Below are 25,660 nucleotides of genomic sequence, written 5' to 3'. Positions count from 1 at the left end.
AAAAGTCTGTTAAACTCAATTTTGCTTCCCTCCTTAAATGATCCTGAAAATTTTGATAGAATAATTAGTGAACTATTATTAATCAGTTTAAAGTCTAAAGTTTATAACCATTGTTCTGTTTTTTGTTTGTTTTTATTTTGGTACTAGTCCTCAGAGCCTGGGCACTGTACTGAACTTTCCTGTTGAAGGCTAGCACTCTACCACTTGAGCCACAGTGCCACTTCTGAGATTTTGTTTTTGTTTTTGTTGGTCTTGGGGCTTGAACTCAGAGCCTGGGCAATGTCCCTGAGCTTTTTCCCTCAAGATTATTCTACAGCTTTTGAGCCACAGTACCACTTTTGGCTTTTTCTGAGTGGTTTTCTTGGAGATGAGAGTCTGGTCTGACTGAACCACAATCCTCAGATAACAGCCTCCTGAGTAGCCTGGATTATAGGCATGAGCCACCAGTGTCCAGCACAGATTTCAAATGAGAGATCCTGAGTTCAAGCCCCTGTACTGTGTTTTCCCTCCCCTACAAAAAAAAATATATATATACTGTATATATGCACATGTATTTTATTTTTATTTTTATTGTGAAAATACTGTACAGAGGGATTACAATTACATGGGCAAGATAATGAGTACATTTCTTATCAAGCATTGTAGCCTCCTCCTTAGTTTCCCCTTCCCATCCCTTCCCATCCTCCCCCAATCCCCCTATATGCACATGTATTTATATACATTTGTGTTTATGTATAAATACTTGCACTTTATAGTTTTCAAGTTCATGTTAGTGCTAAAAAAACCAGATTGAATATCTGCACAGTCAAATTAAAACAGCATTGGAAATCTCACAAGAGCTGGGCCTGGTGTCTCACACCTGTAATCCTAGCTACTTAGGAGGCTGAAATCTGAGGATTGCGGTTCAAAGCCAGGCAGGCAGGAAAGTCCGTGAGATTCTTATCTCCAATTAATCAACAGAAAAGTGGAAATGGTGCTGTGGCTCAAGTGGTAGAGTACTTGCTGTGAGCTGAAGAGTTGACGGATAGTGCCCAAGCCCCCCAACCAACCAAAAAAGCAATGATCTGGCACATAGTATATATCTATGGTTGCATGAAGATTGGCCAAAAAAAAGATTAGGAGTTTTTATTTTTTAATTGTCATGTATTTGTACTTACTTAACAAATGTGTATTTGATATAATGATCAAATCAAAGTGGTTAGCATTATCTTTTTAGGTATTATTATTATTGTTAGTGTCAAGAACCTTCAACCTCATTTCCTCTTGTTATTTTGAATTGCTATGTAGTTAATGATTATAGACTATTACCTTTTATATTATAGAAGATTGGAACTGTTTTCATCCCAACTCTTTATTTTTGTACCTATTATCTACCCTCTTATCCACCTCCTTCACCCTGTCCTTGCTAGTCTCTAATGACCTCTGTTTTATTCTCTGCTTCTATTTTACATATTACAAATGAAGAGAATATGTGGGGGAAAAAAATTTTGGGGGGGGGGGCCCTTGAACTCTGGGCCTGGGCGCTGTCCCTCAGCTCTTCAGCTCAAGGCTAGTGCTCTACCACTTGAGCCACAGCGCCACTTCCAGTTTTTTCTTTTTTGCTTATGTGGTGCTGAGGAATCGAACCCAGGGCCTCATGCATACAAGTGCTCTACCACTGAGCCACCTTCCCAGCCCAACATTTGGAATTTTATCTGCCTTTCTGTGGCTTTTTTTTTTTTTTTTTTGGTCCAGTCGTGGGGCCTGAACTCTGGGCCTGGGCCCTGTCCCTCAGCTCTTCAGCTCAAGACTAGTGCTCTACCACTTGAGCCGCAACGCCACTTCCAGCTTTTTTTCTTATGTAGTGCTGAGAAATCGAACCCAGGGCCTCAGGCATGCAAGGCAAGCGCTCTACCACTGAGCCACTTTCCCAGCCCCTAAAAATCTTTTTGATAATAGTTATTCTGACTGGGTATCAAACCATATGAGATCTCATTGTGGTTTTTACTTGCATTTCCCTACTGATTAGGGATCTTAAGTATTTAAATACTTGTTAGCTATTTCTGTATCTATTTTGAAAAATGTATACTCATCATTTACCTTGTTTGCTTGTTTTTTGTTTGTTTGTTTGTTTTTGGTCAGTCGTGGAACTTGAACTCTGGGCCTGGGCACTGTTCCTCAGCTCTTCAGCTCAAGGCAAGCGCTTTACCACTTGAGCCACAGCACCACTTCCGGTTTTCTGATGGTTAATTGGGGATAAGAGTGTCATTGACTTTCCTTTCCTTCCCAGGCTGGGTTTGAACCATAATCCTCAGATACCAGCCTCCTGAATAGCTAGGATATACTGACGGGAGCCACTGGCACCTGGCATCATTTACCATTTTATTAATCTGCTTATTTGGGAATTTTGCTCAGTTGTCTGGAGGATGCTATGTTTGTTTTTAGTCCACCTAGCTCCATGGCAGAGTCTGACAATAAATAAGGGAAACAAGAAAGCCAGAACTTTGTGAAAGTCCTGATTGAAGGGGGTACCTCAAAAGTAAGACATATCACTGTAGTAAGATGGCAAGTTTTTAGTAGCCTATTATCTTACTAAGTCTCCATTATATAAGTTTGTAATAGAAACTTTTAAATAAAAGTAAATATAGTAAATATAAATAGTACTTTAGGCTTATTCAAGGTAATTTCCTTTTTTTTATAGATGTTTCCTAAGTAATCTGAATTTATTTGAATTCAAATGTAATTCTTTTTTTTCAGTTCACCTGTTTGAAAAATCTTATTTGTATCTAGTGCTTTATAGTGAGCAATCTCATTTATTCTTTCTTTTTTGAGATAAGGTCTCAATATGTAGCCCAAAGCAACCTAAACTGAAAACCTGCTCCATATTCAATGCTGGTATTATAGGTATATCATATGGAGGGATGAGTAACTTTGTCCAAAAAGAAATGTATTCACAGGGGCTGGGAAGGTGGCTCAGTGGTAGAGCACTTGCCTTGCATGCATGAGGCCCTGGGTTCGATTCCTCAGCTCCACATAAGCAAAAAGAAAAAAGCTGGAAGTGGCACTGTGGCTCAAGTGGTACAGCACTAGCCTTGAGCTGAAGAGCTGAGGAACAGCGCCCAGGCCCAGAGTTCAGGCCCCACGACTGGACCCGAAAAAAAGAAAAAGAAATGTGTTCACTTGTTTGATTTATGTAACTGTAATCCCTGTGCACATCACCTTTATAATAACAATACAAATTTACAAATTAAAAACTTATGTGAAGTTAGTAGGAATTTGTCCTCTGACAGTTGGAGAAAAAGACTTTTTTATTTAGCCCAAAGCTACATAGCCAGTGCATTATTGAGTTTATATTTAGAGTTAACATGTAGAGAGACATAGTAGTAAAGAATTTGGTAGATTAGGGTCTAGAGATAGAACTGGACCTTTAGTCCTGATTTTACCAATTTACAACCCTTAATGTTTTACAACTTAATATTTCTATATATCAGTTCCCTTACCTATAAAATGAGGATACTTACAATAGTTCCTGTTGACCTATATTGTCCAATTTGCAGCCCTTTGCCACATATGTAGATATTGAATACTTGAATTGTTGCTTATCTAAATTGAGACCAGTGTTAAGTATAAAATATGTAATTGATTTCAGACTATCAGCCAGGTGCACAGTGGTGTGGTCTAAGACTTAATTTACCTTTCTTTTTCATACTATGTGTGTACACATGTGAGGTGTGAACCTCCAACATTCAGCTTATTTGCTTGATTAATAGTTTTAAAAGTATTGATTTCATGTTAAAATGTTAGTATTTTAGGTTTATTAAAGTTAACATAACCATATTATTAATGTCATCTATTTTAACTTATAAAAGTGTATCTTCTGCCGGGCGCCAGTGGCTCACGCCTGTAATCCTAGCTACTCAGGAGGCTGAGATCTGAGGATCGCGGTTCAGAGCCAGCCCAGGCAGGAAACTCTGTGAGACTCTTACCTCCAATAAACCACTAGAAAACGGGAAGTGGCGCTATGGCTCAAGCGGAAGAGCGCTTGCCTTGAGCTGAAGAACGCAGGGACAGCGCCCAAGCCCAGAGTTCAAGCCCCACGACTGACCAAAAAAAAAAAAAAAGTGTATCTTCTGAAAAATATTTTACATTGTATATGTAGCTTACATTATATGTTTACTGACAGCTCTGCTAGAATAGTAAACTGGTTAAATCCAACCCAGATACCTGGTTTGTTTGTGTGTGTGTGTGTGTGTACAGTTTTATTGGAACACGGTCCCATCCATTCCCTTATATCTGCTTTTGTGCTACAGAGTTGTATGGTTGTTACAAAAACCATATGGGATATAAACCCTAAAATGTTGATTATTTTGTCCTTTACAGAATAAATGTGAAGGTCTGCTGTAGTCAGTAATTGACAGGCATTCAATGTGTTATCTTTATTTACGTGGATGCCAGAAATAGGACTGAGGAGAATGACTGCTAATTGTTTAAGGGTTTTGTTCTTTTTCTTTTTTTTGACACTGACAAACCTCTAACTGCCCTTTAAAAGGTATGTGGATACTATGTCAACTTTTAAAAAGTGGATGTGAGCCTTGCTTGGCAAATACAATAAAGTAGTATATTAAACATAATACATCTTAATGATGAGAACATAAAAACATGGAAATCAACTATGAAGACAGAAAAAGAACTTTTAAAAATAATTTTTTCTATACTCCCATATCATAATCCCTTGTCAAGGACAGTTTTTAATCACTTTTAACAGCACATGCCACTTGAGAATACAGTTATTCCTTGGTATATGTAGGCTACTGGTTCCTGATACCAAAATCTAGAGGTCAAGCCAGGACTGGTGGCTCCTGCCTGTAGTCCTAACTACTCAGAAGAATCTGAGGATCACCATTTAAAGCCAGCCTGAGCAGAAAAGTCTGTGAGACGCTTATCTACAATTAACCACCAGAAAACCGGAAGTGCCATTGTGGCTCAAAGGGACAGAGTGCTAGCCTTGAGCAAAAGAGTTCAGGGACAGCACCCAGACTAAAGACAGACAAAGAAAGGAAAAAAAAAATCTACAGATTCCTTAAGTTCCTTTGTAACTATCTCATAATTGTGTATAGCCTTTTAAATAATGTCTAGAGTTTAGTATAATGTAAATGCTATGTAAAATGTTTTTATTCTGTAGTACTTAGAAAATAATGACAAAAGTCTGTACATGTTCAGTACAGATGATTTTTTCCCTCAAACATTTTCTGAAATGAATCTATACATGGGAAATCTATAGATAGAGAGGGCTAACTACATTTGTAAGTTATTAATAAGAAAAGTACTAAGCTGTTATTTATTGATTATTCACACTGCCTTAACTGCTTTCTCCTAGAAAAGGCTTATAGTTTTATACAGAATACTTCTTTGACCTAAACTTACTTACAGTAATATACAATAACAAGAATAGCCAATTCCAATAAATAGCTAAATAAGAAAGAAAGTGTGTTTATTATTGTTAATTCTCGTCTGGAAGCAGTTGTCTAACTGCTTTAAGGAGTTTTGGTTTTTTTTTTGCAAGATTTTGAATGGAAAAGGAGTTAAAAACCTATTCCAAAATACTCGTATTTCGCTTTGTGTAGGTATTTTATCTTTATTGACTTGTTAAACATCTATTCAACTTAGGGGTTTTTTCACATTGCTTTGAAATTGACAGTCTATTACTTGCTTCATATAGTTGATCCATTTAATTTGTTATGCTTAGAGTTTATCAGCAATGTGTCCAAAAATCAGTATTCCATGCATAATTTTCCTTCTGTACACTGGCAATGGGTTTTAGATTTACTGTTCTTGAAGACACTATGTTATGGCACTTAATTTGTACTATAGAGTAGGCATGTCTAAGAGCTCAGGTTTTGGATCCAGATGGACCTCGTTTCTAATTATAACTTAATTTACGAATTTAATGTCTACCAATATACCCTATATAAATTTAATAATCCTGTGTCCATTTTCTTATTTTTAAAATGAGGGTAATGCCTTCTTATGGTTTTTAATAAAAAAATGTAAAATACTTAGTAGATAGTAAAAAATAAATTATAACCTTATATTTTTGTCCCTTATTACAGTTTTTAAAACCAAACTTATTGAAATCTTTTAGTTGTCAGCATCATACATTTTATTATATATTTTACTGACTCCTACCTTTCAAAAAGTAACAGAATAATAAGTAACATTCTATTTTACTTTCAGTCAAAGAAAAATAAGAAGAAAACAAAATCAGATGCTAAAGCAGTACAAAACAGTTCACGCCATGATGGAAAGGAAGTTGATGAAGGTATTTGAGCAAGGGAAAGAACTGTAGAAAAACTGTATATCTTTTTTTAAAACCAAGTTGTGTTATGTTGAAGCTGCATTTGTTTCACTTAATCTTATTTCTAGCTCTTCTTTTTAATGACCATAGATTCTCAAATGTGACATTTTGAAAAAAAATACTTTTATTATTTAAATTACTTAACAATCCGCAGTGCTTTTCCTGATGAGATTTAGGTTGACCTCAAAATTTTGAGCATTTGAAAAGCTAATCATTTTATCTTAACAAAGAAAAGAAGCCTGGTTTGAACTTTTCCCCATTGCTTAATTTATTTATTTACTTATTTTTTTTTTTTTGGTCCGGTTGTGGGGCCTGTACTCTGGGCCTGAGCACTGTCCCTCAGCTCTTCAGCTCAAGGCTAGTGCCCTACCACTTGAGCCACAGCGCCACTTCCGGCTTTTTTCTTTTTGCTTATGTGGTGCTGAGGAATCAAACCCAGGGCCTCAGGCATACAAGGCAAGCGCTCTACCACTGAGCCAACTTTCCAGCCCCCTAATTTATATTTATATATATATATATATATATATATATATATATCTCCCCTGAAAGGCTGTGTGCAAAAATTTCTTGTTGTTGTTGTGGGGTTTGAATTCCAGGTACTGTCCCTGAGCTCTTTTTACTCATACTTTGAGTCACAACTCCACTTCCAACTTTCTGGTGGTTAATTAGAAATAATGGACTTTCTTGCCTGGGCTAGCTTCAAACCATGTTCCTCAGATCTCCTTAGTGGCTAGGATTAGAGGTATGAGCCACCAGCACCCAGCTTTGCAAAATTCATGAATAAGCCACTTATTACCCATTACCTAATAAATGGTTATTGGTAATAATCTATAACAGTCTTCCTGTCACTTATACCTAACAAAATAAAAAGATGACTTCTTTCACTTTTTCTAAACAAATTGGAATTTTAACATTATTAGACTAAACAATAGCAGTTTGTTGCAAAAAAATGAGATTAGAATACAGTCTTAGGCTAGTTTAATGTAATTAACAGTCTTGGGGTTGTTTTTGTTGTTGTTGTTGTTTGACGGTTTTTTTGCTTAGTATCTAAATCTAGTATACCTTGTGTGTACCACCTCATTTTTTTCCCTCAAAATGATAGCTTTTTTTGTTTACCCCTTACTGAATAATTTTTTTTCTTCTCGGGCTGTATCAGGAGCCTGGGAAACTAAAATTAGTCACAGAGAGAAACGACAACAGCGTAAACGTGATAAGGTGCTGACTGATTCTGGTTCATTGGATTCAACTATCCCTGGGATAGAAAATACCATCACAGTTACCACCGAGCAACTTACAACTGCATCATTTCCTGTTGGTTCCAAGAAGAATAAAGGTATATTAGTGGAACATAAAAATGGTACATCAAATAAAATTTCTTTAAATCAGATGTACAAAATACCATTATGTCCAGATCTATTTCAAACTGCTAAAATCATTGTGCTGATATACCCTTCTTTGTGAGAGTATTGTGAACCATAGTGGTTTACCTAATAACCAACAATGTTGTTACATTCTTCTGAATGAATGGCTTTTTAAATTAAAATTTACCTTTCTACCTTGAGTCACATGAGAAAATGATGTTGCTTCTTTTCCTCATGTGCATTGCTTTGCCCCTACTCTCTTGCATTTCCATTTCTTACAGTGGATAGGACATTTATTTAGTGGAATTATTTATCACCGTTCTGCATGTTGAGTGCTTTCATTCCAATATTAAAACAAGCATGTCTGGTTAGTGCAGGTTCTAACTGGATTTCCTATCACCTCAGCTGTAGGTATTTGAAAAAGCTAGACCAGAATTTGCAAGGTGATTAAGCTAAATTCTTTCAAGAATTTAGATACCTAGGCTGTCCAGTATTGGTTGCTTCCTGGTAGCATTATGTCACCATCATTTTACCCTGAAGACACCAGCCTGCAAAGTAAAACCGTTCGACCCGCTTCAGATGATTGGCTTTATTTATATTTCTTTGTCTTTTTGTTTATGATGTCGTCTTTTATTTTTAGATAACTTTCTTAGCTTTTTTACATTTTTGCTTGATAACTTATTGGAATGTATTGCCATGGTACAGCAATGAGTTCTACTTACCCATTTTCTTTACCACGTACTAGATATGCTTTAGCTTTGTTAGTGATCCTTTGTTCATGTGCATGCCTTCCTTGCTTACACAATCCTGTTTGATGCTAGGTTTGTTGGTGGTTTGTTTTTTTTTTTGTTTTAACTACATTGTGATCATTCTAGTTTTAGAAATGTACTATTTTTGTGCTAAAACATGTATTCTCACCTCTTGCCATATTTCCTAAGTTGTGGTGCCAAATACTGGCAAAAGTTCTTGAGTTGCTATGTTTGCTTCCAGGATTGCTGAAAAAAAACTGGTATTGAGAAGTGGCAAAGTTGAATCCAATTTCAGAGCCCAGTTAGTTTTCCTGCTCCTACCTTAAAGAATCTTAATAACCATTGCAGATTTAGCTAAGTGTTATTGCTACTTGGGCAATTTTCCAGGTCCTTTATTGGCCTTTTAGTATGGTAACTAGAGAACTCAGTTCCCTGTTAGACATGTGAACTGTGTTATAAAATTAACTTTTTTTCAGGGTCATAATTTGACACTTGAAGGATCAGTTTTTTTATAAGTAATAAGCAAATAGCAATTTGTATGTTACTCCTAGTTTTATGTGTATCATAGCCTGTTTGATATTAAGTAAATTTTATTTCTGTTTCAACCAGGTGATTCTCATCTAAATGTTCAAGTTAGCAACTTTAAGTCTGGAAAAGGAGATTCTACAATTCAGGGTGAGAGAAATTCTGTGTAACTAAATTGGAGACCTATCAATAAAAACTTACATACATGGATAATGTGAAAGGAAAGAAAAAGGCAAAAATTATTTTGATTGCTGCCAAGTGTGGGTGGCTCATGACTGTAATCCTAGTTACTCAGGAAGCTGAGATCTGAGGGTCACAATTCAAAAGCCAGCCCAGGCAGGAACATCTGTGAGACTCTTATCTCCAATTAACCACCAGAAAACCAGAAGTGGTGCTGTAGCTCAAGTGGTAGAGCACTCACCTTGAGTTGAAGAGCTGAGGGACAGCGCCCAGGGCCAGAGTTTAAGCCCCACAATCAACAACAACAACAAAAAAAAGTAATTACTAAAGTAATTAAAAGTAATTACTAAAATAATATAATTACCCCGGGTGCTGGTGGCTCACGCCTGTATTCCTAGCTACTCAGGAGGCTGAGATCTGAGGACCAAGGTTCAAAGCCAGCCTGGGTAGGAAAGACTGTGAGACTCCTATCGCCAATAAACCACCAGGAAACCAGAAGTGGCGCTGTAGCTCAAGTGGTAGAGCACTCGCCTTGAGCTGAAGAGCTGAGGGACACAGCGCTCAGGCCCAGAGTTCAAGCCCCATGACTGACAAAAAACAAAAAACAAAAATAATACGATTACATACTCTATGGAAAATAAAGAAAAAAAATCAATCCCACTTCTAATAGTTTTTGGTATGTGTAATACACGCACACACATAAATATACATATACGTTTAGTAATTTATATCCAATTTTTATTCTTGACTTGAACCACTTAAGCCAATAGAGAGGGGTCTTTATTGGACATGAATGTAATATGAACATATAAAAGACCTAACCATCATATACAAGAAAAAGCATTAGTTCTTGTAGTTTGTTTTGTTTTGTTTTGTTTTGTTTTTTGGATCCGGTTGTGGGGCCTGAACTCTGGGCCTGGGCGCTGTCTCTCAGCTCTTGTGCTCAAGGCTAGCGTACTACCACTTGAGCCACAGTGCCACTTCCAGCTTTTTCCTTTTTGCTTATGTGGTGCTGAGGAATCAAACCCCAGGGCCTCAGGCATGCAAGGCAAGCGCTCTACCACTGAGCCACCTTCCCAGCCCAGTTCTTTCAGTTTTTTAATACTATTTCCTTGACAGTGTTAAATATTTAACAATAAACGGGGGCTGGGATGTAGCTCAGTGGCAGAGCGCTTGCCTAAACGTCCTGGGTTCGATCCCCAGTACCAAGAAAGAAAAGACAAAAAAATACAGTTAAAAAAAACCCAAACAACAAAAAAAAACAACCCTCGCCGGGCGCTGGTGGCTCACGCCTGTAATCCTAGCTACTCAGGAGGCTGAGATCTGAGGATCGAGGTTCAAAGCCAGCGCGGGCAGGAGAGACCATGAGACTCCTATCTCCAATAAACCACCAGAAAACCGGAAGTGGCGCTGTAGCTCAAGTGGTAGAGCACTCGCCTTGAGCTGAAGAGCTGAGGGACAACGCCCAGGCCCAGAGTTCAAGCCCCACGACCGACAAAAAAAAAAAAACGGACTATAAGGTTTTCAGGTACTTCACAAAAATATATTTTGTTTCCTCATTTATGATAATAGCTTAAGTAGAGTTGTATACCTGACCTATAAACACAAGTGTTGTAGCAAAACATAAATTTAGAAATGAAAAAAAAGCACCTTATTTTAGGCTCCTCTTTATCACTGTCAGCTTCCTCTATAACCCTGGTCGTAATCCTTATTACTTATCACAGTTATCTAGGAAGCTTACACTCCTACACAGAGGCAAACAAAACACAACAGACAAACATGTACTTATTTACAATCACTTGTGTGTAATTTGTATAGGAGTATATATACAGACATATGTTATGAGGCCTGAGGCCCCATCTCAGATTTTAAATTGGTCTTGGTTAAGGCTGTCTAGTGTATTTTTAAGGAATTTCTTAATGAGCAACCAGGTTTTAGAATCACTGCTTTATATATAATATACACAAATGTTTAAGGAAAAACATATAACTAAGTATAAGTCTTTATATTCTTCATGGGTGAGTGTTCTGAGTATCCTAGAATGTGGGCCATTTTCCTGTTTACTTTTTCTTTTTTTTTTTTTTTGTCGGTCATAGGGCTTGAACTCTGGGCCTGGGCACTGTCCCTCAGCTCTTCAGCTCAAGGCGAGCACTCTACCACTTGAGCTACAGCGCCACTTCCGGTTTTCTAGTGGTTTATTGGAGATAGGAGTCTCACGGTCTTTTCTGCCCGGGCTGGCTTTGAACCGCGATTCTCAGATCTCAGCCTCCTGAGTAGCTAGGATTACAGGCGTGAGCCACTGGCTCCCGGCTCCTGTTTACTTTTTCATAATTCCTGTGAGGCAGTCATTCTGCTATTGAGAACATCTCTACTATATATAATTACATTCAGACCTCCTGTTAATTTTTAAGTTAATAGAGACCTTGTGGTAACCATACTGTTAAGTTCATTTTTTTAATGCTCAAACTATTTAAAAGAGAGTAAGGGAATGAAAATGATAAATATAAGCCAAGGCATTGCAGAGATTTAAAAATAACCCATTTTTGTTCCTGTGGATGTTTTGTGTGGTATCTTGGCATTTGTGTTGCTAGTTAAAAATTTACTTCCAAATAAAAATCCCATGATGCTATAAAAAAAAAACAAAACAAAACATTTTTAACAAGAAGTCATCTTTCTTGGTTTTGGTTGGTTGGTTGGTTGGTTGGTTTTTTTATTGGTCATGGAGCCTGAACTCTGGGCCTGGGCACCAGCCCTCAGCTCTTCAGCTCAAGACTAGCTTTCTACTGCTTGAACCATAGAGCCACTTCCGGCTTTTTCTGCTTATGAGGTGCTGAGGAATCGAACCCAAGGCCTCCTGTATGCAAGGCAAGCACTCTACCATCGAGCCACCTTCCCAGCCCCATCTTTCTTGTTTTTAATCTTCATTTTCTTTTCTTTAAGTTTCTTCAGGATTGAATGAAAACCTTACTGTCGATGGAGGAAGTTGGAATGAAAAGCCTGTAAAACTCTCCTCACACATCAGTGCAGGTGAGGAGAAGTGGAATTCTGTTCCACCAGCTTCTGTAGGCAAGAGAAAAACGGAGCCACCTGCTTGGACTCAAGATACTGGTGATACTAATGCAAATGGAAAAGACTGGGGAAGGAATTGGAGTGACCGTTCAATATTTTCTGGCATTGGTAAGGACTGTTAGAACATATTTTATAAGTTCACATATTTTATAAGTTCATTTTAAAGTGCTAATATGGTATATGTTGGATTTTTCAGGAATGAAAAGTAGTCATCAATAGAAAATTTGGTCCTTCTATACAGAAATATTAGTACTATCTCAGTTCCTTTGGATGAAGCAAAGTAGGAACTAAAATAATAAAGTTGATCACTTTTCTATGTTGGATGGATTTTTTATTACCAATTTTTACATGAGAAGGGTGATCACTTTGAGAGAATCTTCACATATCACATTTATCAGTTAACTATATTTGTGTGTTCTTAGTGATATGAATGGTGTGTTGAGAAGACTTGATTGATATCTGTAGTTTTGTGGAGTCTAAATGAAAATATTAAATGAAAGTACAATTTAAAGTATCTGTTTATAGAGAGTTTTAGAACCCGCAAATGCTTTTTTGTAATTAAATTTTTCCCTGGATTTTAATTATAAGTACCATTAGTTGAGAAGCTTATTTCTCTTGAGGACCATTAGGTTAAAAACTAAATTTTTGGAGACAGATATAATTGAGTGAGTGTATGTATGTATTGTGTGTTATAGTATAGAGAAGAAATCATGTTATATATAGGAAACTGCAAAAAAAGGAAAAACGCACTATTACCATACATTCTAGTGACAGTTTTTTGTTTTTGTTTTTGTTTTTGTTTTTTTGCTTAGTCTTTTTTTTCCTCCCTGTACATGGTTTTTGTTTTTGATGTAATTTGAATTTTATGTGTATTTGTGTGGTCCTTTTGCACACCTACTTGCAAAATTGTAAGAAACATTTTCTTTACTCTTTGTAAATATTTTTACTGAGTGGCTCTATGATTATATCGTGTTAGTAACAGCATGTTACATTGAATACATTAGTTTAGGACTTCTTTGTTTAGGATGAATTCCTGAGAATAATTTTGGATTAAAGGGCATATGAATGTTTATAGTGCTTCATTCCATATTGTTGAAAGTATTTTTTAAGACAGTTATTCCCAATATACTCTTAACATCAGTATAAATGCTTATTCATCATTTACTTAAAAGGTGGTGTATACCTTTTTTTCTAATTTGATTAGCAAAAATAGATTATTTTGGGGCTGGGAAGGTGGCTCAGTGGTAGAGCGCTTGCCTTGCATGCATGAGGCCCTGGGTTCGATTCCTCAGCACCACATAAGCAAAAAGAAAAAAAGCCGGAAGTGGCGCTGTGGCTCAAGTGGTAGAGCGCTAGCCTTGAGCTGAAGAGCTGAGGGACAGTGCCTAGGCGCAGAGTTCAGGCCCCACGACCGGACCCAAAAAAAAAAAAAGATTATTTTGGTTAACTTTCTTGAATCATTAATGAGGTTGGAGGTTTTTCTACAACTGTCTTATTTCTATTTCTTTTATGAATTCCCTGTTCATGTTCTTTGCCATTTCTCCTATGGTTTTTATTTTTAAAATCAAACTACAATTTCTTACCCATTAAACATACAATTTTTTTCTATCGTGGTAAAGCAAATATTTTTGATAGCTTTTTTCTTTTAATTTGGGGAGTAATGCACACTAGAAGTTTATAGTTTGTAAATAGAAAATAATTCTCTTTGTTGTTCATACCCCATTACCTTTGTTTTGATGCCAGTCCTGGGGTTTGAACTCAAGGCGTGGGCACTAAAACTGAGCTTTTTAGCTCAAGACTAGTAGTGCTCTAGCACTTGAGCCACATTGCTCTACCTCTGGCTTTTTGGTGATTAACTGGAGATAAAAGTTTCACAGACTTTTCTGCCCAGGCTGGCTTCAAACTATGATCCTCAGATCTCAGCCTCCTACATAGATAGGATTACAGGTGTAGCCACCGGTAGCATTCCCCCATCCCCCTTTTTGTCAATTCCCTCTCTCCCACTTCCTCACCCTTAGTTTTTGTGTGTGTGTTTGTTTTGGGATTTTTTTTGTTTGTTTTTGGGGATTTTTTGGCTTTCGGGCAGCTGGTTTGTTTTGGATGGTTTTTTGCCTGTCCTAGGGCTTGAACTCAAGGCCTAGGTGCTGTCCCTGAGCTTCTTTGTGTTCAAGGCTAGCGCTCTACCACTTCAGCCACAGCACCACTTCCAGCCTTTTTGAGTAGTTTCATTGGAGATAAGAGTCTTACAGGGATTTTTCTACCCAGGCTGGCTTTAAACTGTGCTCATCAGATCTCAGCCTCTAAGTAGCTTGGATTATAGGCATGAGCCACCAGCACCTAGGCTGCCCTTTTCTTGTTAAAAAGTTAACACTCTTAAGAACAAACTTCTGGCATTTACTAATAAGTTCTTAAGCTTGCTCTCTGTTCTCTCCTTCCAGTAAGATGTATATAAAGAATTGTGTGGAAATAGCAGAATTTGTTTGAAAGAGACGTTCTCTTTAATTTCCTATTCTCACTTTGAGTAGAGAAGAAAGCATAAGATTTCTGTGCTAAAACTTTCTTTTATAACAAATGAAATTGTTAGGTTTTTATGGAGTACTGTTTTAAGCTATAACATTTTGAAATATTTTCAGTTCACCTATAAGAGCCATGTACAGTTTCATAATTAAGACATAGATTAAGTGGTACTTGCTTAGTGTTACTATAGAAAAAATTAAACAGTAGATTAAGGTTCTTCCCTAGCTGAATTAGTCCTGAAATAGAACTGTATTAAGTTAGGCTTGCTGGAGGAGGGTGGTTGCCGCTGAGAGGAGACAGGTGTTAATAATTACACAGAGGTATGTGCTTCTTAAAATACATCACATGTAGCATAATGATGGGGAATTGTTCTTTGAAAAAACAGTTGCCAGATGATTTTGTCATTTTGTGACAGTATAGTGTATACTTATAAACTCTATAGGACCACGTATATATCTGATCTGTTGATCACAGTATAATTTTGTGGTATATGAGTATACTCAAATAACTGTCTTAATATTTTAGTATGGTATATACTAAATAGAATGAGCATGTAATAGTTCAGAGAGACTTAATAAATATGAACATCTGTTGGACATTAAGTTATTTAACCTGTATGAAGCTGATATTTTAAGTGACTGTCAGAAAACAAACTAGGCTCAGTGCCTGGCCCAACGCAATTGCTTAATTGGGATAGATGATAAGGTAGTTTGGTAGTTGGAAAGAGCATGGGCTTTGGAAATTGACTTAATTTCCAGTCATGAGCTCCCTTGTTTTCTAGGTATCAGCAAATCACTTAATTGCTCTGAAACTGCCTAGTAGGGTTACCATAAAGATCACAAGTGTTTGGGTATAAAGGGCCAACAATATAATAGAAATTGATTAGTTATTGCTGTATTATTGGTTCTCATTCTTTAAATATTGTTATCATAGTTTTAAATCTGTACATATCTTTCAGATTTTATTGCAAATTAAAGGTTCCAAGTGACGTTCTTTATTTTAACAGCTGCTTGGTCTAGTGTGGATAGGGGGATGAATACCTCTGAACAGAATTCTGCTTCTTTTGCATCTCTCACACTTAACTCTGCTGTTTCTGGTATGTGAAAAAACAGTCTTTCATTGAGTTAACAAAAAAAATTTGTGTAAATTAATTTTAGCACTTTTATTTGAAAAAAATCATCATCATCAAGTACTGCTATTAAAATAAATAGTAGGTAAAGTAGCAGAGTCCTAAAAAGAGTGGGGATGAAGAAAACCTAACTCTTCATGTGCAGGTGGCTTAATTCTTTTCTACAGAAGAGTAAGGAAGATTCTGTCATCTGACATCACTTACAGTTTATTAGCACATAAACAAATACCCTGAAAGTCCTTCTTTTAGGTAAGGCACATAGTCTTACCATAGTTGTTGTGATTTGGCATTTTATTCCTATTCATTATGAGTTTCTAGTAGGAATTTTAGGCGGTGCATCAGCGGCTCATGCCTGTAATCCTAGCTACTCAGGAAGCTGAATCTGAGGATTACTGTTCAGAGCCACCTTGGGCAGGAAAATCTCTGAGTCTCTTATCTCCAATTAACCCCCAGAAAACTGGAAGTAGAACTGTGGCTCAAAGTGGTAGAGCACTAGCCTTGAGTGAAAAAGCGAGGGACAGCACCCAAGCCCTGAGTTCAAGCCCCACAACCAACCAAAAGAAAAAAAAGTGCCACATTATCTAGAACACTAAGGTAGAACAGCTCAGCAAATCTTCTCTGGAAAAGAAACATTGTAGGCTTTGTGGGCCATATGGTCTCTGTTGTAGTTCCTCAGTTTTGCCATGATAATAGGCAAGTTACCAGAGGAAATAGCAACAAGTAATTGTGACTGGTAATAGAATACTATTTTTCAGCCATCTAAAAACTATTCTTGGCTTTTGAGCATACAAAAATAGAGTGATTAGTTTGGCCCACCAGTTGCAGTTACTAAAACCTGGTCTTAAAGAGCACCTTTGAATTCCATGTTAATTGCATGTTAATTGCTTCTCTTATTTGGTGATTTTTTATTACACAAATGTGTAATACTTTACCCTTCATATCTTCAAAGAAAACAGCATAAGTTACTGAAGTAATAATTGAAGGGTTATAGTTACGCTTTTAAACAGTATGCTATATATATATATATATATATATATATATATATATATATATATATATATATATATATACACACACACACACACACACACACATCCCTATAAAAGTAGTATGTATATATACTATATACTAATACTAGTATATATGTATGTGTGTGTGTGTATATATATGTATATATAATACTAGTAGTACTAGTATATACATATGCACACACATATATAGTTTATATTATATATGGTAATATATGTGTATATATACATACTAGTAATATATACTACTTTTATAGGGTTATTTTTATTTTAAATCCATATCAGGCAGTTACATTAGTGGAATTCTAGTAAAATCATCTACATCCAAGTGAAAATGAGAGATAGAAATGATTGTATGTTGACCTTTTATGCTAACTAGGTCTCTTTCCTTCTTAACTATTTCTTTATATCAAAATCCAAAGTGAATATTAAAGTCAAAGATGAGCCAGACACTGTTGGCTCATACCTGTAATCCTAGTTACTCAAGAGGCTGAGATCTGAAAATTGCATTTGGAATCCAGTCTGGACAGAAGAGTCTCAGATTTCTTTCTCCAATTAATGAGCAAAAAAAACTGGAAGTAAAGGAGTGACTCCAGTGGCAGAGTACCAGCCTTGAGCAGAAAAGCCAAGCAAGAACAAGAGTTTAAGCCCCAGTATTGGTACAAAACATTAAAAGTCAAGTATGGACTCGCATGCAAGAGGAAATTCTGATTCAGAAAGCATTTTATGCATATATTCATGCTTGTCTGGTAGAGACCACAGTCATTTACATTCTAAAATGAATGGCCATAGAGCAGAGATTTCAATCTGGTATCTGTGAACTTACATGCCCTCCCAAAAAAATCTTTTTTTTTTTTGGTCGGTTGTGGGGCCTGAACTCTGGGCCTAGGTGCTGTCCTTCAGCTCTTCAGCTCAAGGCTAGTGCTCTACCACTTGAGCCACAGCACCACTTCCGGCTTTTTCTGTTTATGTGGTGCTGAGGAATTGAACCCAGGGCCTCTCATGCATGCAAGGCAAGCACTCTACCACTGAGCCACCTTCCCAGCCCTCCCCCAAAAATCTTTTAAAGTTTAGTTGGGTTACCACAGCTTTCATAGGTTCTTAAAGGACCTTGTAGCTTTTCTACTTCATCCCCTCTCCTTGTCCCCCCCCCCAAAAAAAAAAAACAAAGCTTAGAAAATATTCTGTTCTCTTAAGCCTAATTCTCTAAAGCTCTAACAACCTTCTTGTCTCTTTGGCTCTTTCTTGCTGTAATTATTCCTTTTACATTCCTTGCTCAGAAAGTTCAGGCTTATTTGAACAGACATTTTCTAGTTCTCTCTCATAGGCATACCCTCAAATATCCAGAACTAAAATAAACAAGATTTGTGTTGTATTACTTTTTATTTAGAAGAAAAAGCTAACTGGGTATTGGTGCTGGTGGCTCATGTCTACTGTAATACTAGCTACTTAGAAGGGTGAGATCTGAGGATCGCAGTTCAAAGCCAGCCAGGACAGGAAAGTCCATGAGACTTTTTTTTTTCCTGTTAGTCATGGAGCTTGAACTCGGCACCTGTGTGCTGTCCCTGATCTGTTTTGCTCAAGGGTAGCACTTTACCACTTTGAGCCACTACTGTGCTTCTGGTTTTCTGGTAGTTAATTGGAGTAAGAATCTCACAGACTGTTTCTCCAGCTGGCTTTGAACCATGATCCTCAGATCTCAGCTTCCTGAGTAGCTAGGATTACAGGCATGAGCCACTGGCACCTAGCTCTGTGAGACTTATATCCAGTTAATCACCAAAAAACTGGAAGTGGGAGCTGTGGCTCAAAGAGCACTAACCTTAATGGTGGGGAAGAAAACCTCAGGGACAGCACCCAGGCACTAAGCTCAAACCCCAAGACTGAGCAAAAAAAGAACAAAATCATTTTCTTATTTAAAAAATGTTTAGACAACTAGATTGAAGTATATTACAAAAAATAAAATCTAATTGGTACTAAGGGAAAATGTTTTTAATCATATATCAGTTAATTTTAAAATTTTGCTTTTCCTTTTAACTCTTTCTAATGTCTGAACTTTTTCTTTTAGGAGAAATAAAAAATAAAATAAAACCTCCGTGTGCAAAGTATAGAACTATTGTAATGAAACATCATTAGGAAATTCCATTTTTAATTTTTTTGCATTCGTTTTTATTTAAGGGTCTACTGCTGAGCCAGTTTCTCAGTCTTCCACTTCTGATTATCAGTGGGATGTTAACCGTAATCAACCCTATATCGATGATGAATGGTCTGGGTTAAGTATGTCCTTTTAAAAATTATCAGTTATTTTCAGAATTTTCTTTTTAGCACCCTGAATTCATGCTTTATGTTTTACTTTTAATTCTGACTTACTACTTTTAGAGGTCATAGTAATATAATTTAATATCAAATGTACTACTTGAAATCTGATTAACTTAGAGAATTAAAATATTTCATAATGATTGAGGCAATATTTAAACATGAAATTTTCTTATTGCTAATCTATAGTCTTTTTAGATTTTTTGGTCTTTAGAATGTTGTGTCCCTTTAGTTGTGGTTTAAAAGAGGCAATAGTTATCCCGGAATGGCTTTGGATTTGTGAAGTGTTTATGTCTTGTGTTAGTATACAACCAACTTTGTTAGTCTTTGTTTCCAGTACAAGCATAAGGAAGGCTAAAGGCAAGAGTTATTTTTTAAAAAATAATAGGAAAGGAAAAAGAATATGGTTTTTATCTTCAGAGAATTCACAACATTTTCATTTAAAAGTATGATTTTTTTTAACCCTTATAACCTCAAATTTCAGCATTTGTTCTTTTTACTATGTTCTTCTTTCTTCCCCTTCTTTCCTAATCATCAGGGCTTGAACTCAGGACCCTTGTACTTGCTAGATACTCTACTTACTGCTGAGCCATAGTTCCAGACCTTTTTGTGCTGATTATTTTGAAGAAAGAGTCTTGCTTCCTCCTCCACTACTCTGATCTGCCTGTTTGTAGAATTCTCATCAGAATTTGCAGACAGACATACCACTGTACCCAACTCTCCATTGAGAAGGTGTCTCATGAGCTTTTCTGTCTAGGCTGGCCGTGAACTACAGACCTTCCAGTCTCCGTGTCCCGAGTATTTTAGGATTATAAGTGTGAGCTACTTGCAGCCCACCCTATTTTCTCCTCCTATATTTTAGTATTTACATTACTACCTATGAGATTTCACAGCATTTTTATTTTTTGGTGTATCAGTTAAAAAATAAAGAAAAGGAAAAGTTCTCTTTTGAGTAGCATAAGTAAAACATATTTTCTGACATGATAAAAAAAGTTTTTATTTGTCCAAGTAGATATTACTCACACAAACACACTTTCCAGATGAAGAAACTGAGACAAAGAATAACTTAATTTTCACTGGGTCATACAGCTAGTTAAATGGGAAGATATATTTAAACTTTGCTAGTTTGGCTCTAGAGTTCTCATACTCTAACTTCCATACAGTGTTGGTGATGATAGCATTCATGAAGGCAAATTTGCAAATTAGTGGTTGAAGCACAGTTTTTAGAGGCTAAGGAAGACAACGTTGGAATGGTAGATTATAGGCAAGGCTGTATTGTAAAATGCTTTTTTTTTTTTTTTTGATTGGGTCATGGGGCTTGAACTCTGGGCCTGGGGGCTGTCCCTCTTCAGCTCAAGGCTAGTACTCTACCACTTGAACCACAGTGCCACTTCCTGTTTTCTGGTAGTTTATTGGAGATAAGAATCTCACAGACTTTCCTGCCTGGGTTGGCTTTGAACTGTGATCCTCAGTTCTCAGCCTCTTAAGTAGCTAGGATTATAGTCATGAGCCACTGGTACCTGGCTTGTGAAATACTTTGAAGATTAATGATAGGTACTAGAGTACTTGTTTAGAAAGATCTGAGTTTTACACTGTCATATGACTTGAACTCTTGTCACTAATAAGGAATCTAGATTAATCAAGCTGCAAAATGCAACAAGTAGCATGTCTATTTCTGTAAGTTAGCTTTATGCTTATCCAATAACTTAATAAAACCTATATTGGCTGTCTTTAAAGTCTAAACTTTCTCTTTAACTTCCCTTCCTCTATAAATTTTATGTTTTGTGTTACTGTTTTTAGTGGAGCTATTTTTTAGTGCCCAGTAATTATTCTATATTGATAGAGAACATAACTTAATATTTAGTCCAAATATCATTTTACATTTATCATATCATATGATTAACATGTTGTCTCTTAGGTTTAAGGTATAGATGTCTTTATGTGCCAGAAAGACTCTTGAGTTTACCCAAATTAACCACCAAAAAGCTGGAGCAGTAGCCTTGAGCAAAAAAAGCTAAGCCCTGAGTTCAACAAAAGCTAGGCCCTAAGTTCAAGCCTGAGAACCACGTAGAAGATATTTATAAGAGCTGGCACTGGTGGCTCACAACTGTAATCCTAGCTACTCAGGAGGCTGAAATCTGAAAGATCACAGTTCAAAGCCAGCCCGGGCAGGAAAGTCCATAAGATTCTTAGTTCCAGTTAAGCACCAGAAAGCCAGAAGTGGCACTGTGGCTCAAGTGGTAGAGTGCTAGCCTTGAGCTGAAGAGCTTGAGGGACAGCACCCAGGCCCAGCGTTCAAGCCCCAGTGACCGACCAAAAGAAAAGTTATTTATAAAAATCTGTCTTCTATTAATATTCTTAAGGAATTAAACTATTGGTGACAGTTATTCATCAAAGTTTAGGGCCATTCTAAGCCTTTTAAATAATCCTTTTACTAAATCACTAGATTTTTATCCCTGACACCCACCTCCATCATTAAGAAAATGGGCGTATGTGAATTATTTTGCCTGTTTGCCTACTTTTTTTCCTACTTGATAGTTTCTTTCTTGGCAAACAGTCTTAGAGACATGGCTAATGAAAAGCAATTTTTCAAGTCTGAGTGTTATCTGTAAGCTTTAAACCTTACAATGACATCTCTGGCATTTGAATATCCTAACAGTTCTGTTAATGAATGCTTGATATATTTGCTCCAAGCATCTACTTGATAACTTTGTACTTACAAAAATGATTTTGCTATTCATCAAATGTATCTTATTGATGCACATAAATGGTTTTAAAATACACTTCATGAGCTGAGCACTGGTGGCTTATGCCTATAATCCCAGCTACTCAGGAGGCTAAGATCTGAGGATCACGGTTCAAAGCTAGGCTGGGCAGGAAAGTCTGTGAGACTTATATATATATATATATATATATATATATATATATATATATATATATATATATATTGTGTGTGTGTGTGTGAAAATACTGTACAGAGGGGTTACAATTATATGGGAAAGATAATGAGTACATTTCTTACCAAGCATTGTAGCCTCTTCCTTTGTTTCCCCTTCCCATCCCTTCCCATCCTCCCCCCACCCACCCCGCACCCAATCCTGTCCGTGAGACTCTTTATCTCCTGTAAACCACCAGAAAACCGGAAGTGGTGCTGTGGCTCAAGTGGTAGAAGCTCTAGCCTTGAGCTGAAGAGCTGAGGGACAGTGCCCAGGCCCAGAGTTCAAGTCCCACAACTGACCAAAATAATAATAATAATAATAAAGCTAGGCTGGGCAGGAAAGTCCGTGAAATTCTTATTTCTAATAAACCACCAAAAAAACTGGAAGTGGTACTGTGGCGCAAGTGGTAGAGTGCTAACCTTGAGCTGAAGACTGAGGGAGAGCACCTAGGCCAGAGTTCAAGCCCCACAACCAGCAACAATCAAAAAAGAAATATATATATACGTATATATATACACGCATATATATATATATATATATATATATATCCTTCATGATGATAAAAACAACATTATTGAGCATTTATTGCATTGCTTTGAACTGTTTACATATATTTTATATTATCCTCTCAGCATTCCATGAAGTTGGTATGTAGCCAATTAAGATTAAGAAACATAAGCAAATCACAATGTCAGTAAGTTGTAGAGAACTGTGCATATGTTCATTTGTTGACTGTAACACCTATGCTTTGAACTTTTGTGTTAATACTGTTAAAACTGTTTTTGAATGCCTGTCATGGTACTGAATTCATAAATATATGGACTTTTTTGGGACACTTCTCACAGTCACTTTTTCCCTCACGGAACTGTAAACTTTATTTTGTTTTCTTTTGTTTTTGTTGGTAGTGGTGTTTGAAATCAGGGGCTGGACATTGTTCCTGAGCTTTATTTTTCAAGGTTAGCACTCTACAACTTTGAGCTACAGCTCCAGTTCCAGTTTTCTAGGGGTTAATTGGAGAGAAGAGTCTTACGGACTTTCCTGCCCAGACTGGCTTTGAACCATGATTCTCAGATCTCAGCCTCCTGAGTAACTAGGATTACAGGCATGAGCCACCAGCACCTAATGGCTCTCCATGTCCTATGCTGGTTTAGCTCCTCCTCTCTTATTTCTCAATCCCTGTGATGGAATCTATCACTCTTTTCTTGTTTGTTATGCTTACATCTACATCCTTCCATCCCTGAATAGACAGAGTGTGAGCCAGCTGTCTCTGGGGATGGATTCTATTTCACTTGGTTTTAGAAGTTACTTAGTTCCAGTTCTACTGTATAGTAAATTATTAACTAAAATACTTAATTAGTGAGTAAATAAAATTCCTGTAATCCACAAAGATATACTTATTTTTAATGTATCTGTTTCTTTCTCACACAAACTTGGGGTCTCATTCTGTGTGATTTGGGTTTTTGGTTTTTGGTGGAGTTTTTTTGGTAGGAGGAGAATTTTGTAAGTATATATTAAAGAATTTTGTATTTGGAGCTAGTAGGAAATGTTTTTATTTTATTTTTCCATTGAGCAATGTTAGGAGAGGGTGTCAGTGAAATTACAGAAGTATATTCTATGTACACAGGAAAAGAATATAATGAAACTTACTGGGGCTGGGAAGGTGACTCAGTGGTAGAGCGCTTGCCTTGCATGCATGAGGCCCTGGGTTGGATTCCTCAGCACCACATAAGCAAAAAAGAACAAAGCCGGAAGTGGCGCTGTGGCTCAAGTGGTAGAGCGCTAGCCTTGAGCTGAAGAGCTGAGGGACAGCGCCCAGGCCCAGAGTTCAGGCCCCATGACCGGAAAAAAAAGAAAAACCTACTAAAAGCTTTTAAAAAATAGTCATACAAGCCAGACATTGGTGGCTTGTGCCTGAGAGGCTGAGATCTGAAAATTGCAACTGAAAAACAGCCCAGGCAGGAAAGTTGGTGAGACTCAACAACTAGAAAACCGGAAGTGGCACTGTGCCTCAAAGTGACTAAGAGCACTAACATAGAACAAAAGAGCTGAGACAGCCCCCAGTCCCTGAGTTCAAACCTCACAACCAACCAAAAAAAAAAAAAAAAAGTGCCTTCTATAGTGAAGGAAATGGATTTGGAAATCTAGAATAAAACTAATTTTGTGTCTGTGATAATTGAAGCCCTCAAAGCAACTCAGATACTTTTGGAGATAATCAGATAAAAGGGGTATGAAGTAATCTGAGGAAAAGAAGTTGCATATTCTATCATGAGTTGGTAAATTTGAAGAACACTTTAGGATGGGAAGATGTGTATATAAATGATAGTAGGTAGAGAGTGTAATTTTAGCTACTGAAAATTCTGTCCTAGAAACAATTACATTATGTGATGGTCAGGCCACATTAAAGATAGATATGAGTAAGGGTGAAGATTCAGGAGACCAGTAGAGAAATAAAGAGAATAAAATTAAATGGCTAATTAGTATGTTCACTGGACTATCTAGAAAGTGTATTTAATATGTACCTAGAAAAGTTTTGGTAAAGATGGTACCGTCATTTACTGGCTTATTGTTATGTTGTTTTGTTTTTCTAGCTCTTAAAATATTCTTGGAAAAAGAACAATTGTTTTAAAATTACAGTTTAGCAATTGTTTTAAAATTACTATTTAGCAATTGGTGTGGTGGCCAAGCGCCAGTAGTTCATGCCTGTAATCCTAGCTACTCAGGAAGCTGAGGTCTGAGGATCACAGTTCAAAGCCAGCCTGAGCAGGAAAGTCTGTGAGACTCTTATCTCCAATTAACCACCAGAAAACCAGAAGTGATGCTGTGGCTCAAAATGGTAGAGTGCTAGCCTTGAGCAAAAGAGCTCAGGGATTGCACCCAGACACTTGAGTTCAAGCCCCATGACCGACCCCCCAAAAAAATTAGTGTGATGAAGCTACCTGTAATTCCAACACTTGGGAGGCTGGGGCAAGAAAATCTTGAGTTCGAAGCCAAACTGGATTAACATAGTGAGACTGTGTCTCAAATGTATATAGCTTAGTTCAACATGAAGAATTTTTAGTTTTTGTATTTATTTGTGGAAGAAATGATAAGTAACTGATACTGTTAAATTTTAGATGGTCTATCTTCAGCTGACCCCAGCTCTGATTGGAATGCACCAGCAGAAGAGTGGGGAAATTGGGTTGATGAAGAAAGAGCTTCACTTCTAAAGTCCCAAGAACCCATTGCTAATGATAAAAAGGTGAGTCCAAGGGATTAGAGTGGATATTTACTTACTAATGAAACAGCATCAGAAACAACAGAATGGCTAGGACTAAAAAATGTTGCTGGTAGCCAGGCACTGGTGCTCACGCCTGTAATCCTAGCTGCTCAGGATGCTGAAATCTAAGGATTGCAGTTCAAAGCCAGCTTGAGCAGGAAAGCCCATGAGACTCTTATCTCCATTTAACCACCAGAAAACCAGAAGTGGTGATGCGCCTCAAGTGGTAGAGTGCTAGCCTTGAAGAGCTAAGGGACAGC

At 37.0% G+C, this 25,660-nt stretch overlaps 1 protein-coding gene across 5 annotated transcripts in view; it reads left to right on the top strand.

The window, feature by feature from the left end:
* Mtdh (metadherin) overlaps nt 1-25,660 on the top strand; it is a 57,470-nt gene that overhangs the window by 20,338 nt on the left and 11,472 nt on the right. Inside the window, exons 3-9 of one of the 5 annotated variants that reach the window (XM_042673204.1) lie at nt 6,214-6,298; nt 7,491-7,667; nt 9,054-9,119; nt 12,090-12,176; nt 15,742-15,831; nt 19,068-19,166; nt 25,258-25,382. In XM_042673204.1, coding sequence (XP_042529138.1) covers nt 6,214-6,298; nt 7,491-7,667; nt 9,054-9,119; nt 12,090-12,176; nt 15,742-15,831; nt 19,068-19,166; nt 25,258-25,382 — 729 coding nt within the window. Of the gene's footprint in view, nt 1-6,213; nt 6,299-7,490; nt 7,668-9,053; nt 9,120-12,089; nt 12,327-15,741; nt 15,832-19,067; nt 19,167-25,257; nt 25,383-25,660 lie in introns of all 5 variants that reach the window. The other 4 variants (XM_042673202.1, XM_042673203.1, XM_042673207.1 and 1 more) reach the window with 4 other exon arrangements.

Source organism: Dipodomys spectabilis, unplaced genomic scaffold (assembly GCF_019054845.1).
Source record: "Dipodomys spectabilis isolate Male_0828 unplaced genomic scaffold, ASM1905484v1 ptg000783l, whole genome shotgun sequence".
In the NCBI taxonomy this organism is placed as follows: Eukaryota; Metazoa; Chordata; class Mammalia; order Rodentia; family Heteromyidae; genus Dipodomys; species Dipodomys spectabilis.
This window is presented reverse-complemented; position numbering and strand designations above follow the sequence as displayed.